The 18,445-nt window shown below is 30.2% G+C and overlaps 1 protein-coding gene across 2 annotated transcripts in view; it reads left to right on the plus strand.

Annotated features, from left to right (window-relative positions):
• The first annotated feature begins 1,036 nt into the window (after positions 1-1,036).
• LOC142325780 (tyrosine-protein kinase Dnt-like) overlaps positions 1,037-18,445 on the plus strand; it is a 509,730-nt gene continuing 492,321 nt past the window's right edge. For both annotated transcript variants that reach the window (XM_075367813.1, XM_075367820.1), the window contains exon 1: positions 1,037-1,248. In XM_075367813.1, coding sequence (XP_075223928.1) covers positions 1,119-1,248 — 130 coding nt within the window. In that variant the 5' untranslated portion in view covers positions 1,037-1,118. The remainder of the gene's footprint in view (positions 1,249-18,445) is intronic.

Here is an 18,445-nt window from a genome sequence, read left to right on the forward strand (position 1 = left end):
AAATTTACTTCATTCTTTTCCCGCAAGGGTAGTAGTTGTCTACTAAGTAAGAGTAGAACTAAGTAAGATGCATAATATGTACGTAAGAAAATAGGTGAATGGGGTCAAGAGTTGTCTCACGATACACACGTACATACGCACAAATCGGTACTGAAACCAGACGTTTGTGCGTGCGTATTGGAATAATTTTTTTTGTGCACATTATTTACAATTTACTTAAACGTTTTGTTGTTAAATTTTTTTTAATGTCACATTAAGGCACAAAACTAAAAAAAAGATCAATTTTTTAAATCTTTTTTGACCGTTCTATATACTTTCCCTTTGTAGCTGTAGATGCTATAGCAACATATATCCCTATAGCCGGGAAAGTAAAAATAATATTGAAAGTTCAATAATAAGAGTTCTAAGATTCTTTTGATCAGTTATTAAAAATTTAGGTTAAAATTGCCGTTGATTTTTTAAAGGATAAATGCCAATGTTTATTAAGTAATTTATATTATTAAGTGGATAAGGAGGTATAAGATAAGAAGATAAATCTTAGCTCTTAAGACCAGTTTGGCAGATTATTGAGATCATTTCTCGGTAGTAGACAATTAGTAAGGGGATGAGCATGCGCGTATCACTGTTGGTGGGGGTTGATGTATTAGGCGGGTTGATAGAGACGCTCAGTGGACGCCCCGCTACCGTCCGTAAAGGGTCGTCGTGACTTTCCTGTATTTTTCTTCCTTAGATGAGAGATTTTTACAATTTTTAAAAATATTCATCGCGATTTTATAAAAAAATAAATTTTTCAATAATTTAAACAAAACGTTTCTCGCATTAAATTTTATTAATTAATTATTGTAGAGTGATTTTTAAAAATGTATCAAATAATTTAAGAAATGAATTTTAAAAAATAAATTTTTGAAAAATAATCGTTTAAAATTAATTGAAATCAACATATATTTTTAAAAGTAATAAAATCCATAGGGGAGGTAACAATTACTTTTTAAAATATTAATCTTCTAAAACATTACATGCGTTGTAGTAGTTGTAATATGTAACGTTAGGAACGGCTGAACATCCTATCCACATATACAAACGTAGTACAACAGAAATGCGGAGAGTTTGACCCGTCTATGTCACCAATGGAATGCATTAACAAGATGCCTGGCATCGCGACGCTTCTGTTGACAACCCTTTTCTCTATCAGCTGTGACGCCTATTTCAATCTGTTTATCAGCCAGGATGAGATAAGGAAGCTTTTGGGTAAATATTACTAGTTAATAAATGTTTCCTTTTTATTTTTATGTTGTTTTTTAAGTAAATTCAATTTTAAATATAAAAAATTCAGCATTTTGGTGTATAATTTTAATAATAATAGTCTTCATATGCATCATTGCATTATAAATTAGGAAATTTATGTTAATAAAGAAACCTTTTTATAAACCTGTAAATTGAAGTTATAAATCAAAGTTTTTATAAGAAATTTGGTCTACAGACAACTAAAATCACTAAAAAAAAGGTAAAATTAAAAACAGCTAATCTAAGTCGTATGTTAAAGAATCCACTTTTAGGAGACTAAAAGTACAAAAAAAAATTCAATGATACAAGTAAGCCCTGTATTTTTCAAAAATATGTATTCCATTATTTTATAAATAAACGTGGAAAATGATTGGACAAAGGGACTTGTGGAATAAAACTTAGATGCTAGGAGTTTTGGAAAAAACTAGTAACTTAATTTTTCCCATACTTAATTCTATTTTTATTGTAAGTTTTATTACATTATTGTAAGGTTAATAAACCATCTGGAAAAATTTTAAAGCTGAAATTTTCAACAACGGTGACATCAATAACTCTGAAATCAATAAAATAAAAATTTATCATCCGAATAAAATGTTACAATTAAATCTATGCTAATTAAATCATGTCTACTTTTTTATATATCTACTTTTACTTTTCAAATACTTAATTTATTTCAACTTTTTCAGTAATTTAACTTTTTCTTACCTGTAGCTTTGAATTTTCTTTCAAATTTAAAAAAAATATATATAAATTTAACAGCTTCACAGCGTTTTTTTTTTTTTTTTTAATTTCAAAATTGTACAATTATTTAAACAATAGTTTTAGCATCGCGATCAACATGAGCAGAAATATTATACTACTATTATTATTAAATAATGAAGATAATCCACAGCACCGTGTAGTTCATTATTTTTGGTTTTATCTTGTTCAAATAATTACTCAAAATTATTAGAATTAAAATGAAATTTCATATCTTAAATAAAATCAAGCTTTGTAGCTTTACTTCTTACAAATTATCTATAAATTAAAAAAGGAAAATTTTTACAACCATATAAATTTCTATTTGAATCAATAAGGGAGTAGTTTTGGTTGCCGAAAAAAATGAAATCTAATCATTCCAGTAAAAATTCTTTGTATGATCACCAATATATTATGTATGTATATTATTTATCTAATTTTATATTACATTCTGATTTAAAAATCCTTTTAAGAGAAAATAATATAAAAAAGAAAAAGAAAAATTAAGGATCTTCCACATTAAAGATTTGAATATTTTTAGGTTTCGAGGATTTTTATAAATTAGTTTTTATTAATTCCTTTTCAAAATATTGTTTTTGATTTTATGTTCTTTTGTTCCTATTTAACAGATATTTTTTTGGTATAGTAATAAAGTGTTAGATTGAGAATAAGAAATAAACAAAAAATTATGTTATTATGAAGTTTGTTGTTACGTTTCAAATTTACCGGTAAAGAAAAAACATAACCAATATTTGTGTACACATATACAGGTTGATTTTTGTAAGGTTAGGATTCCGTAATCACTAGTTTATATTCGTGTGTTTTTCATTCATCTTTCTTGTACACGTTTTATCCACAGAAACAAATCTACAAATTTAAATTACTTCCTATTAGTAAGGGCTTTGGCTCGGAGAAGGGTCTTAGTATCATTCTTTATTTTCCTCTACAACAGTTAAACTTTTGAGCTCCTGATAGCTCCTATCTGCTTTTAGATCGGCATAACTTTTACCCTTTTTTGGTTTCTCATCTTTATATCTTCCTCTAATTCCTTTTCCGCTGTTTTAATTAATTCTTTTCCTCTTAAATAGTTAGTTTTCCTATTCTGAACTGCTCTGATTAAGCTTCTATTTTCTCCTCATTACTTCGTGTTTATCTTTTTCTTCCCTTTTAATCTTTTCCTGTTTGCTATATGTACAACAAATCTTAAATTTCAAATATCTCAATTTTTCTTTTCATTTTTTCTTAGCAATTCAGTACCTAATTTCCTCTACCTGCATATTTAAAATATTTCTGCTTTTACAGTCGAAATATAACTGTAAGAAAATAAATCTTATGATCCTTAACCTCGTATTGAGTCGTCCAGTTCCAAAATTCACTACATCCATCGAAAGTGTAGATCATAAATACACAGAAAACCTTTATCTCTGCTGCTATGCAAAATAAATGTATGACTTTTATTTTTTTATCAACAAAAAAATGCAATGATACAAGTAAGCCCTGTATTTTTCAAAAATGTGTATTCCATTATTTTATAAATAAACGTAGAAAATGATTGGACAAAGGGGCTTGTGGAATAAACCTTAGATGCCAGGAGGTTTTGGAATAAACTAGTTACTTAATTTTTCCCACACTTAATTGTATTTTTATTTTAAGTTTTATGACATTATTGTTAGGTTAATAAGGAACAATCATAAACTACATAATCTAAAATTACAAAAAACATTAAGTATGTAATAAATAATACGAGTGTATATAACATTCTGCAGAATTTGTACAAAATCTAGAGAAAATCATGAAATAAAAACTTTTTTATAAATTGACAAAGACTTTTTAAAACATTATTACGGTATTATAAAAATACTAATTATGAATAAAAAATAACTATTTTAAAATAGTATTAGATCATTATATCATCACCACCGTCATTTATTTCACCGCAGTCATCTTCATCAGAGTTATTTTCCCCAAAATTATTACTATTGTCATGGGCATTTACATTCATTAGGTTTCTATAAAGTAACAACTGGCCATCTTACTTCCAATTTTTACTATCATGTTTAACCTATACTTTTTAATTTATCTGGTTTCAGTAGTTTACCTTTCAATAATATTTCAGGTTTCATTATACCAATTTATTCTCTTCTATTGCAAATTCCCTTACCTCCCCCTATATCTGACTTGTAATTAGGCTCACCTGGAACAAAAACTGAACCACCAGGAAGTTTTCCAATAAGAGTAAAGTGTTTGGAAGTATTGAATTTGAAATGTCATTGGGCTGGTCTCTTCACAACATAAAGACGCTCTTTTTTTAAATTATATACAGAGCAGTCTTCTTCAAGTCTGATTACTGTGAAATTTTATCAATAATATCAATATTATTTTTGGGAGTAATAATTGTTGTTATTTTTCCAACTTTCCTTTCAATCAGGATAAAATTACGATCCGGGTGCAAGAATGAGTGCCCTACCACTAGGAAAGTGATTTGAACTTTATGAATTATTCTTCATATATCAAATACTTCGTTCACTAACTGAAAAAGAAAATTCCGTAATGTAATAAAACTTATCTACTGCGTTTTACAATATTTTTTGCCCAGTTTTGCGGCGAATATTTCGTCCTTTTCCGACTGGTACTTCCTTAATCTGTTTACAGTGAGTAATATCTCCTTCGTTATTCATAATGAAGTGTAATAAAAACAATATTAATATAACAGTAAGTGTGAACACACACAAAATATTCTTAACTTCATTTACAACTACATCAGCATAAAGAGGTTGTATATTTTTTAATGTTACAAGACTGTGTGGACAGCTGATGCAAGGGCACAATAAAGGCCAACTGTAGAACTAATAAAAATAACCCCAGTTTTGCCCTTTATGTCATAGGTTAGTTAATTACTGTGAATAAATATTAACAAATGTATATAAGGACATCGTGAGTTTTACCAGACAATAAATACTTTTCAAAAATAAATAGGTTAAACACAGTGGATTTTGTTACAGTACAAATTGTCCGGATGTAGTAGGTTTTGCTAAATTTTCCTTGCCACATAGTCATTAAAAAAATTGTGTCAGTTTTAGATGCTATTTTAAGGGAATTGAAGTGGGTTTAGGAAAAAAATAACTGCACAGTTGTTGGCCATACAAAATACTATCAGAATAGATGTCTAACTAATATTCGTTCGTTTAATATGCAGTTATCTGGTTTTTTTTTGTTATTTAATTCTTCCTTCATTTGTCCAGACAATCATCGGCTTATTGTAAACGGCAATAAGCCGTTTTTCCTTTATTTATTTCCTCTATGTATTAATTTTCTCCCACATACTGTCAGAATTTTTTCTAATCTATTATGAATGCGATTCTGAGGAGGCTGTTGTGCTGCAGCTTCGAAAAACAAATTTTATGAATTTGTTTTTCGACTTAACCTTGAATTTCCAATTTAGAAGTGTTTTCTACATTGTATATAGGAAAAATTTATATTTATTGCAAACTCATTAAGCGACAAACTTTTGAAATTTATAAGTAATAAAAACTAGGAATTTTATTATCTATAATTGTTTATGCGAGCAAAGTATTTATGGCTTCGTACAATTATGATAAGGGAAAAATAAAATTTATTAGTTTTACCTTTAGAAGAATATATTAAGTGAATTTGATGGAAAAAATAACAGAAAGTCAAACTACAGGTGTAAAAAATATAAAAAAAACCCGTAATTATTTCGGTTTTGAATATTTTTCTATGTAATACCTATTACTGAGTCACGTTGTACGAATGACAAAAAAAATTATGGCAACAAATCTGATGAAATGAACAACGAAGAAATTTGTAAAAATTTATTAACGATACATAAAATTAAAATAACTGAAACATTTATTTTCATAATAAAATTTTTGATTTTTTTTTTTTAATAATTTTAGATTCTTAGAAGATGGTGTCTGTAATAATTAAATAATCAGAAAAGTTGATTAAACTGAATATCAAGATATTGTCAGGATTTTGAGAGATTGACAATTTAGAATATTTATATAATTACAGTTTATTGGCTTAAAATGTTCATAATTACCACCAGACAAATTAATAATAATAACAATAATGATAATAATAATAAGTGACAATTAATGAACACAAATATTAATATAATAATTACAACACAATAATAATCAGGATAATAGTAGTAAACGATAATAATATTACATGTCAATAACAACAAATCAAACAATTAATACGTAACATAATCAAAACAGTAAATATGACATAAAAACTAAGCATAATACATAACGTAATCGACAAAGAATAACAATCAAAATATTACACATCAAATAGTAAGTAATAAATGTCAATAGAAAATAATAAATACAGATTACACTCAAGACAGAGTTCAAAATAAATAAGCGTTCAGAATTTATACCAGCTAGATAAGAAGAAAACTAGAATTCAGACCCATTTACAAAAGAAACTTAACCCTTAAATAAGTCTTAACCCTGTTTAACCACTAGTCTATTATTAACTTAGTCTATAATCGTATAAAGTTCACTTGCAAATACCTTTTCTGTCTACCCTAATAGTTTATGAATGAAATTTATTGCATTATTTCTTTCAATTATACTTACATAGTAAATTACGATAGTATTTCTTGTATACTGGAATTACTCGTGGCGTCATCTTACTCGTACCAAACTGGATTCAAGACTCTCCTGGACTGACGTCTTGCTCTCGTCTCACACCTGTGACTCTCCTCGCTGGACTGACGTTGTAACGTCTCGCTGGATTAGCTCGCGGAACTCCTCCGAACTCACACAACTCTCCTCGTTGGGCTTACGTCGTAACGTCTCGCAGACTCACATTTTGCATAACTCGCAGCCTCCTCTCGCTGCGAGATGTCGTAACGTCTCGCTAAATAGAACTGAACTTTAAGTGGTTTTTCAGGGAATATTTATACTTCTAGCTTCTTTAACTTCCTGATGCCGGACTCAACTCGAAGAGTGAGAACAGTCGACCGATGCTTTTGTTCCCATGAATTCCAAACCTGGTCTCTTACCGTACAACAGGTGTTCTTTTTGTGGCAGAACACACCTTTTCTAGATTACTCCAATTATTATATTTTCTATTACTTTCATAATAATTGGTAGGAAATCCATTACTCAGGCCCTCCAAGTTTCTCAAAATGTCTGTCATTGTCTACTTTGTGTTCTGACGTTCGTGAACCCACATAGAAGCCACCAAACACTTCTCAACAGTGAAAGCACTTGTATCCGCCATGGTTTAACTTGAAACTGCCACGTTTTTATCACACTAATCGAAGTGACATGCGCAGGACTCGGCTTATGGCGGGAAATAATAATAATAAAGTGTCAATCTGCTCAACAATAGTAGAAAATATAAGTTTATCTACATGTATAACTACACAATGCTATTAACATGTAAAGGGACTTTTGACCATGCTGTAGATTACAACAAGAGGTAAGTATGTCAATCGTGTTAAATATCCACTTTTTTGTTTTTTAACTGGGGAGTCATAAAAGGTCAAGAAGTTTAAAAAGAAAAGGTAAAAACCTTTTCATGTACTTTGTGTGTGTGTGCGCCCGTGTGTCTAAAATATCTTCAAATTTGGAATCGTAGCTTCTGCGTATGGGACATTGATCCCATTAATGTTTGAAGTTGGAATGTCAAAGAGGGGTTGGTGTGAGTCAGGGCTGATATCGACTGGGCCTGTAGCTATTCGAAATTTTATTAATGCGACGAGTTTTGAGCTCTTTTAAAAATATGAAGATTTTGTCTATAAAATGTTTCCCAAGTTAAAAATCAACTTTTTTATTTTGAAATTTTCAACTTCCTCCATATTCTCTGCGCTTCGTTCAAACGGTGTACACATATTTCATTGTATAAGATATTACTGCCGTTAAATTCTGGAATTGTCAAATAGTGTCTTTTATGATTAATAATTAGCCGATTTGTTGAAGCCAAAATCTTCGTAAAAATGTGAACAGATAAGTTAGAATCTAGCGGATATAAATTGAAATATTTCTAGGTAAAAGAAAAAACTTATATGATTAAAAAAAAAAAAATGTTCAACAAAACTTAAGTGGAAGATTTTTTTGAAATGAAAAATTATATTAAGTACGTGGATCATTAGAAGGTATTTTTAATTCCATTATTTGTCATCATTATTTAGTATTGAATTCAGACGTAAATCCTAAGAGTGTAGCTTTAAGATATAAATTCTGGTGTCATTTTGATGCTTTGTTTTAAAGGAAAATTAGTCAGAATCTCGTTGGAAAAAGTTAATTCATATTCCCTAATTCCATGTAGCCTTAACTAATGCTCTGTATCAATCTCATTATATTGTTTTCTTCTTTTATTTAAGCGCTCGATTATCGCCTTTTTGTTTCTTTAAATGGTTGTTTTACGAGAAGCGTTTTTGTAGGTCTGTCTATATTTTAAATAAAAAATAAAATTAAAGAAATTAATCTGACCTCAATAAACTGCACTAAAATGTAAAATATCAGTTTTATAAATCTAAAGTTTTCGTTAGTTTGACTCGGCACAAAATTAAACGTTAATAAGTTTTTGATAATTCTATATTTCTAGTTTTAAAGAAATATTGAACAAATTATTTAGTTTTTAAGGATGTGTACTTTACAGTCAATTTTATGTAATTTTTTTTTAAGTTAGATTAATCTACTGTATAAGCTTATAATATTCTACATGTGAGTATAATGTGTAGTATTTCTGTTGAATGAAAAATGCCAAAGCTTGCTCAGGATTCGAACTAAGAATCTTTATAATAAAAGACGCTACCATTTCTTTACGGAAGTCGGCTCTTTGTTATATTATTAAACCATAACTAATTGAATTCTTTTTTACTTTTCTTTATGTTCTGTTTTTTTTTTCATATTTTACTTTTTCTTCTCGTGAATGTTTATTCCTTTACGATTTGTATCAAATCATTATTTACGACAAATGGTGGTCACATCCTTCTCATAATACACCTTTTCTCATCCTTCACTATAAATGTGTGGTTCATTTTTTCATGACTCATTTGTCATTAAATTTCTATCATAAACGTTAATAATCTGCTGATGATTCTATTTGTTTCACGTTTCTTATATTTAAAATTCCTTACCATATTTTCTGACTATCTGGACCTTCAACAATTAAAATTTACAAAAAAAAAAAAACAATTAAAATATGCTTCATCAGTGGTGTCTGTAGAAAGTTATTTATGAAAGATATTTTGTCTCAGCATACATGATTCAATAATTTTTTTTTTTTTTTTGAGGAGGGAGGTGGAAATGCATTTACGCACGGAGTGTCGGGCTCCCGCTGATGGTATTATCCAATCACTATCAGCGGACTACCGACTAAAACCACCCCCCTTTCTCCCAGGGCTCGACCCGCAACCGTTTAACACATTACTTCCGGTCGAGTCCTCCTATACTAGCCTGTTAGGTGCTACCTAATTTTCAGGACTATCCAGGTCAACCTTTTTGGCCCTGAGTATATTTCCGACGAATCGGGCTACGCTTTCCCAGCTGCTCAGGTCACGGAGCATCATCGCAACCACGTTGTGGGGACTCAGTGCTCCGTGATCCGCCTCTAGTGTCCCTCGATCTGCCGCCCACCAAGCACATTTGAAAAAGGTGTGCTCAGCGTCGTCCCGTACACCGGGACAATACAGGCAGTCGGGGGACGGCGCTTTCCCTATGACATGGAGGTAAGCGCGGAAGTACCCGTGACCCGTTAAAAATTGGGTCATGTAGTACTCCACTTCTCCATGCCGTCGCTCCGTCCACGGTCTGACCAGAGGAATAAGCCTTGCGATCCATCGTCCTCATGATTCAATAATAATAATAATATATATATATATATATATATATGTGAGACTAAAAGTAAGTATTACCATTACCTTAGTTTTATTAAAAAAATTTACTTATGTATTTATTATCTTTCTTCATAATTAAATTTTGTTTTTAATGTAACTACTTTTTTCTTCCCGACCGTTATAGACTATATTAGTAGAAAGTACTGGAAAACAAAAATTAAAAGCAATTATTCTTGTGTTTGTATGCGCGCGTGTGTTGTCGAATGCGCATTTATGCATGAGTGCTAGTTTTATTTCGTTCAGTATCTCAGAATGGGAGGGCTTATAGTCTGAGATTTAGTAGGATGGATCTGTGTGTGAGACATTGTTGTTATCAAATGTACAAAAAAATCTTCTGATAGGATGACAAGTAAAAATAATTGGGGTATCATATTTCGATATAAATTTTAGGATTAATTACCTGCCTTACTTATTATCTTTTAAATAGAATTAATATTTGAGACAAAAATTCGGAAACCATCCCTTCCTACAAATAATTCAAATATACAAAATCTAAATCATGTAATGTACGTGAAAGGTTCCCATTAGTGAACTATGAAAGAAACATTAACTTTACATTTATTTTTTTATGAAAATTTGGTAAACTGTTCTCAAATTATCAGTTCGAAAATTTTATCAGTATTTTCGAAGGTAAGTGAATAATATAATTTTTCGTAGCAAGTGCTATCTATGTTCTATGCATATAATTACGTTTTTACCAATTTAAATGGTGAATTTTATTTGCCTTAAAACTGCATTATAAATTAAAACGAGTTTTTGCTTCAATTAGTTACTTTATTTAAAACTGTACTGTTTATTCAAATTTGTATCGTTTTTCAGGTTATATGCATGAACAATTTTTTTTTTTTTACATTGCATAATAATATTTATTACATTTATAGAATGAAATAAATCACTTCTTTTCTTATAACAGCCACCACATTAAAAAAAAAAAATTAATGAAGATAAAAACTCTTGTATTTAAAATAGATTTTTATAGTAATAATCATCTCTTTTTACAATTTTAAAACGTGATTGCATTACCACGAAAAAAAAGTGAAAAACGGTTTATTTTTATGTATAATTTTCCCTACTTCCTACAGATTCACGTCGAATAAACTAAAACCCTTTAACAAAAACGAAATTTTTTTTCATTAAGATCATAGTAGGTTTTGATTTCAAAGACAAATTTTTCTTTCGTGAAGCATATATTTAACGAGCTGACTGCCCATTACTAGTCGCTTGTTTTTTTTATAATAAAGATGAAAAATAACTTTTTTCACATTAAAAAAGCAAAAACAAAATTCGAACCTTAATACCACCAAACACGCTACCAGTTGACCACGGAATTTGGTGAAATAGTAGTTTATTTTCCTTATGTGTACGCTGCAATCTGTTCAACTAGTAAACAATAAGCAATCCACTCCCCCCGCTGACCAGTGAGATGAGGATATATGTATGACATGTAACTAAGGTGTAATCTTGCATCGACATAGGACACACCGACATTCCTCTTCCGGATAGCCGCTATGCCCTTCCACTAAAGAGCTACCCATCCTGTCCCTAATCTAACAGTTCCAGATGTACGTTTCGCACATCCTTCCCATCGGGACCAACTCCTTGAAGGTTCTTCAAGGCCATCATCGGGGAGTCCCGACTTCTCCACTTTTGAATGTGGGCGGACCCGAACACCCTATGCAAAAAGACTACCTCCCTGACCCTGCACGTCGCCCTGCTTCGATCCTATTTTTTTTTAAAATTACAACATTCCGTTACACATACATGAGTGCACCTCCCTACTTCTCCTGTAAAACAAATTAATAAATAAAAAAATTATATATATATATATATACATATAAATAAATAAAAATCTCCTTGATCGCGGCGTAGTAAAGCATCGCATGGCCGGTACTTCCTGAAAGCAAGCATTCCTCATCAAGTTCTGTTCCTAGCTTCGTAGAGCCGCCTCCCGAGTCTTTCCTCCTCTTCCTTCGTGCCTTAGAATTCTCTACGGCGTTCCATTCCCTCCTGCCTAGGAGCATGTACCACACGGTGTTTTCTGGGGTGAGCCACGCCAATCTCATCTGTACTCTGACGTGATCCCACCGAGCACAGTTAAAAAACGTGGGCTCTGGTGTGTCTACTTCCGTACAATGTGCACACGCCGCAAGGGTAGGTGAGTTACTCTCACCTCCCCATACCCTCTCCGAATCCACGGACCAATTAGTCTCTTCGTCAAGGGGCACTTAGTGGTGGCATCCCACCTGGTCTGCTACTCCTCCAGTAGAATTCCCCATGTATTAGCCTTCGTCATCCCGTCGTACCTTCTTGTTAGCTGTGTTGCCCTCAGACGAATCGGGGGACCCCGCCGATGACCTCTACCGCATCACCCGAAATCGTACGATACGCAGAGGCCACCTTGATCACTGCCCTCCTCTGGAGTGAGGAGAGGAGCCCCTCATTCCTCACCCTCACCAGTGCCCCCGCACACACCGGCACCGCATACAGCAGAACCGAGGTGGCCACCGAGAGTATGAGCCGCCTCTTTCCGGCCCGGGGACCCTCTTATTACTCATTAGTGCATCTTGTAAATGCATCAAGGGTCCTTCATGCTTTGCCAGCTGCCTCCTTAAGATGATGAGTAAAGAGGACTTGTCTAACCACACGCCGAGGTACTTAACATTCCTTGACGTGTGAACTCTTGTATCCTTGATCGATATTTCCAACTCCCTAATTCGTCTACGACCAACCATCGCCACCGTTGTTGTTTTCTGAGAGGCCAGACTCAGTCCTCGCTCCTCCATCCAGCCGCTTACCATGTCGACCGCCTCATTTACTTTACCTTCAACCTCTTCCTCTGTCTGTCCGGCTACCAGGAGCGCCAGATCGTCAGCGTAGGCGACTGCCTGAGTGTTCCCTGGGAACTCCAATCCCAGGAGGTCGTATACAAGGTTCCACATGCATGAACAAGTTTAGTCTATTTTAACGAATCCTAAGGAATAAAAATGTTTTGACTAGACTAAAAAAATATATATTATTTAAATCTTAACAAAGTATACAATTTTTGCTCCTCTCTCTTGACGAAAAATATTTTTATAAATTTTCTTTCTCAGGATATCTTTAATAAACAAATAAATGCTTAGAAAAACAAAACCTTTTTCGTTTTTTTATTTTTTTGTTGAAAATTTACTGTATTAGGATGAATTTTAGCTTTAACCGCTGAAAGATAAAGCAATTAGAATATATAACTATCACAACCTTTTTTCAACTTCAAATGGGTTAACTCCACCGTCTTGCGGGGATGAAATTCTGTAAAGATTTCTTGAGACAAAAATTAAATAAAATTTAAAAACTTTCTTACAAAACATTTTTTGGAATGTTAACGGAGGACCATTTCCGGGCAATAAGTATTCGTACGAAGGTTCCCGAAAAACCAATGGGTAGTTTATGTAGTTATTATATAAAAAATTATTGACATGTAACTACATATTAAATTTAGATGAGGTATGTTAAATTTATTAATACACAAAATTACCAATTTTAATAACTATTATAAAATATAAACCAAAAATAAAAATGTAATATGCAATAGTATACAACGAATTCTTAGTAAATATTTCCTTTTTCTTCACGAAAGAATGAAATGAAAAAGAATTTACATCAAAATTGATTTTTATAAGCAAATATTCTTGTAATTACTCAAAACATTTTCTTATAGAGAAAAATTATTAAGATTTCAAACCACGCTTCATAAATGAAAAAAGTACTGGTCATTTAATGAATAAAATTATCAGTAAAACGACAAAAAAGTTTGCTAGGAAATAACCTGAGACCAGTTAACCTAGAAGCCAGAATTATAACCGTTGCATCATCCAGCCATCCAGTCTAATGGTGTAAGATATTTGTATTTGTACAACTATGAAATCGGTTTGTAACCTATTATTACCCAAATTTATTTAAAAAAAAACATTGCTATTTCTTTTTTCTGAAATTTATAAAACACTTTTTTAATCTAACTGAATATTTTTTGTCAAAATTCAAAAAATCTGTCAAATGAATACAATAATTTTTTTTTCACCGGCTACAAATTTATTGAAGAGTACGATCTAAATATTATTTCCTATGTTAATTTTAGAATTAGTGCAATGATTTTTGGGATTTTTAATTTAGTGCAGAAAAGAAACCATCATCAAACTACCTTTTTTTAATCCGATTATTTATGATAAACTGGGGAATAAAGTAATTAGTGTCGACGAAGTGGCTCAGAAGTTGCCATTAGGAATAAGCGAATGTTATGTTGTGTCTCGAATGTTTCCCAGTAAGAAGTAATATTATGACTAAGAAAAGGTATCGAATTAAAATATTCTGCAATAAAACAAAAATAAAAAAAACACAATGTGGTAAAATAAAGAAATTTATAAGGGGAATTGATCGTGACACCGATTTTAATATAGTAAAAAAAAGATAACTAAGTTTCTTATTTTAGCGAGAACAAGTAAGAGATTAAATAACACTGAATAATTTATTTTAGTAGTTCGTTAAGATGTGGTTCATTCGATAGAAGCCAACAAGAATGTACATACATAAGCCACGTACTAGTCCCAAAGGGAATTGTATATGATATAATCGCACAGTATTCATGTCCACGTGTGTTAAACAGCATGCAATCTATTTGAAGTAACCACCGAATGCAAAAGAATAGTGTACTGTATTTCATTGTGTATAGATAGGGAATCCTTTATAGATTTAATGAATAAATAAACTTTGATTTAACTTAGTAGTATTTTCTTATACCACGAAACAGAATTTTCTTGGTTTATATTATTTTTTGTTATATTATTTTTATTTTCTTTATTTTAATGAAGAGTCTCTTTAGAGTAATATTCAAGTTAATTTTTAATACATTTAATTGAGCGCATCTGGTTGTTAAGCTTAAAATAAGTTTAATTAAATACAAAATATACATTAAGTAATAGTGATTGTAAGAAATAGTTTCACAATTAAATGTTTTATGTGAATAATATACTTAAATTTTACGGAATTAGCATATCAAAAAATTAGAATATAAAAAAAATTTTACTTAGCACGAATTTTTCAAGATAAAAGAAAAACTCGTAATATTTTAAGAAAATTTAAAAAAAATTAATACCATTTATTTACAAAATATTAGCAACCACTGGTAAAAAAAAATATTATTAAGAAATATAAAATTTATTTGTGTTAAACCATAATATAGGGACTATTTTTGCGTTACAATTTTAGACGATTGTCCTTTTTACGTTTCAGTTACTATTTCTTTATAAAATACTTAAAGAAATAAAAAAACTTCCAATCAGTTGTTTAAAATGGACTTAAAGATTTCATTTTACAAAAACAATATTAATATGTTGATGAGTAACTAAACAGTGCACGTAGGTTAACTGTCACAGCCATAAACATTGTAGGCAACCTGCCATGAGTCGTAAGTAGCTCTGAAAATAAGACAAGTATTCACAAACAGAATCCCATGACAGGCTACAGTGAACTGTGAAATGGTCTTCTTTGCCTTCATCACAGAACCGAATATACATTTTTATATCAGAAAGTTAAGCTCAACAAAATAGAACCGTATACATCTCTTTAAATGCCATCATTACACTATTAATTTCAATGATTTATTGTATAGTAAACATTATTACTCTCAGAGAAACAAATTTTTTTAAATTTATAATTTTATACTTATTAATGCTGTTTTTGTTGGTTTTCAATCCTTTATCCCTTTTTTATTATGTGTAGATCAGCCCACTTACCATTGCTGATTTCATCTTGATCTGAATAAACATTTATTTATTTATTCATATACCTCTAATTCACTAAGCTAAAATAAAAACTGTTAAATAAATTATATATATATATATATATATTTCTTGTGTGCGTGTGTATGAAAGTGAACCCTCCTAAACGGCTGGACCGATTTTGATGAAATTTTTTCTGTGTGTTCGAGGGGAATCGAAAATGATTTAGATTCACAATTTTGTCCACTGAAAAATTTTTTTAAATTAATTTTTTATTTATAAGTAGTTGTTTATTTTGGAATGTTTTACATTGGATCCGGCAGACTGCGCTACCATCGCAGTATCGAATATTCAATAATATTCTATTTTAATTTTAGTTTGTCCCGACAGTTGGTGCTGCGATCTAATTGAGAAAAATATTTTGTAATTTTGTGTTATTATTGTGTTACAAAAAATCGAGTAAACAGTATTTTAATAAATAAGAGGCTATTAAATCAAATAGAAATGTAAACAAAGGAAAACCAATCAGATCAATGCAAGATGGCCGATGCCAAACACAACGACCAATCACAAAGAGCCCGTATTGCCGTTGTCAATGTAAACAAAATCACAACTGATTAAGTAACAAGTAGGCAGCACTGCGATCGCGTTTAGAATTGTGCGCGTATTGAGTAATATTATATTATATTATTATTTATTGAAATAACGTTTAAAGTGTAATTAAAAAATATACATTGTGCAAATTTGTAAGGTACAGTATTGAAGTGAAAATGTTTTGTTAATTTATATGTGTTGTTGATCTTGGGATGGTTAAGGTTCACAATTGGGTACGGTAGGCAGAGCTGCGATGGTGTTTTAGAAGTTTTTTTTTAATTTTAGGTTTATCAGTCAAACCCGGTAGTTGGTGCTGCGATCGGATTCTAAGAATTTTTTTTATTTTGTTGCTTTTTCCCATATCAGTTACTTGCGTCGTAGCTTATTGTTGTTCTTACATTAAAATTCGTACTTTTAACGGACTACTGTGTTTAGAGAATAGTTTGAATTAAATCCGATAGGTAGTGCTGGTCTGACAATTGGATTTATTTACATTCTGAATTTTATAAAGTTAAAGGTGAAATTTTACAAGGTTCCGTAATGTTTTGTAAGTTTCTTAATGTTCAGTATTAATTGTAATGATTTTGCAGCCACAACACTTTTCGTTAAAAAATTATTTTCAACCGAATGCTGTGATTAGAGAGTGGTGTGAATTAAATCTGATAGGTAGTGCTGTTATTTTGCCATTTGGATTTATTTACATTCTGACTTTTATAATGTGAAAGGTTAAATTTTGTTAAAATGCTAATGCTCAGTTTTTTAAGATTTTATGAAACTTTCAATTGTTGTCATTTAATCTGTATGTATACTCAGATTTTGCAATAACGAAGCATTGCCGAGTCTGCTAGAATTGCGAGCTTATTGAGAATATTATATTATTATTTATTGAAATAACGTTTTAAAGTTTAATTAAAAAATGTACATTGTGCAAATTTGTAAGGTGCAGTATTGAAGTGAGTATTTTACATGATTTTTAAAAAATGTTAATGATGTATACACGTGCATTCAATAACATTCAACTTAACCTACAAATTTAAATTGTCAGTTCTCATTTGATTCTATGCAACTTAAGAAGTATTGAACGGCTCTTTGAAAATAAAAATTTAAGTTTGTAAAATAAATTATAACATCTATAAAATTAAAATATAAGTTACTTATATTATAGTTTAAAGTATATTTAAAAAATTGAATTTATAATATTTTAGCTGATTAATTTTATAAAAAGTTTTCTAAAATTATTTTTAATTTACAATTATCTAAAATTTGATAAAATAGATGTTAAAATAAAGAATGAGAAAATTTTTTACTAAAACTTTAACTACGTTGCTTTTTTACAGTGCTTTAATTTTTTTATTAATTGATTAATTAAGCTGTTACATGATTATGAAACATCAAAATTATTAAATAAAAAAAATAAAAAAATATGTAGATGTAGGAGGTACTTTTTTAGAATGATGTTAAGTTAAAATTAGTAGTAATGTGGATGAAAATGTATTAATTACACTAATTATTAATTTTACGACGTTTCGATTTTTTAACTCAGTTTTCATCGGACATCTCAATATTTAGTGAAAATAAATATTAACCATACTACACATAATTAATCAATAAACCCATTACAATAATACAACAATCACAAACTGATATCATATTAATAGTCATTTTAATGAAATTTAGAACACATTCCTACTAATTTTAACTTAATTAAAATACTTATATTTATGTTTGTGCATTTATTACAGAATAATGCCGCGTCACGACAACATCTGTCTGGTCCGCTAGTATATATATATATATATATATACATCATATTACAAATGTTAATTTATTTGAGAGGATGACTTAATCAAACTCTTTCAAGCAATTTTCAATTGAACTATTTCTTCTTGTGTTACTTTTTAAGAAGTTAAACTACTCATACTGGTTACAGTTTTATTTTGTTGATCCATTTGTAAGGTAGACAGTTAATTTGTCTGCAGATTAATTTGGTAATTATATCCAACCAATATGATCTTCATATATATACATGTATTCAGCTTTATAAACCTAAATACATACATTATTTTATACAGAAACAGCATAGATTATATAGAAAATTTAAAGAATTAAAAGAAATATGATTTAAAGCAATACCTGTGCAAGAATCATTAAAAATTACATTACAGAAGTAAATGTACTTAATTAATATAGTATG

This window comes from Lycorma delicatula, chromosome 1 (genome assembly GCF_047948215.1).
Source record: "Lycorma delicatula isolate Av1 chromosome 1, ASM4794821v1, whole genome shotgun sequence".
In the NCBI taxonomy this organism is placed as follows: Eukaryota; Metazoa; Arthropoda; class Insecta; order Hemiptera; family Fulgoridae; genus Lycorma; species Lycorma delicatula.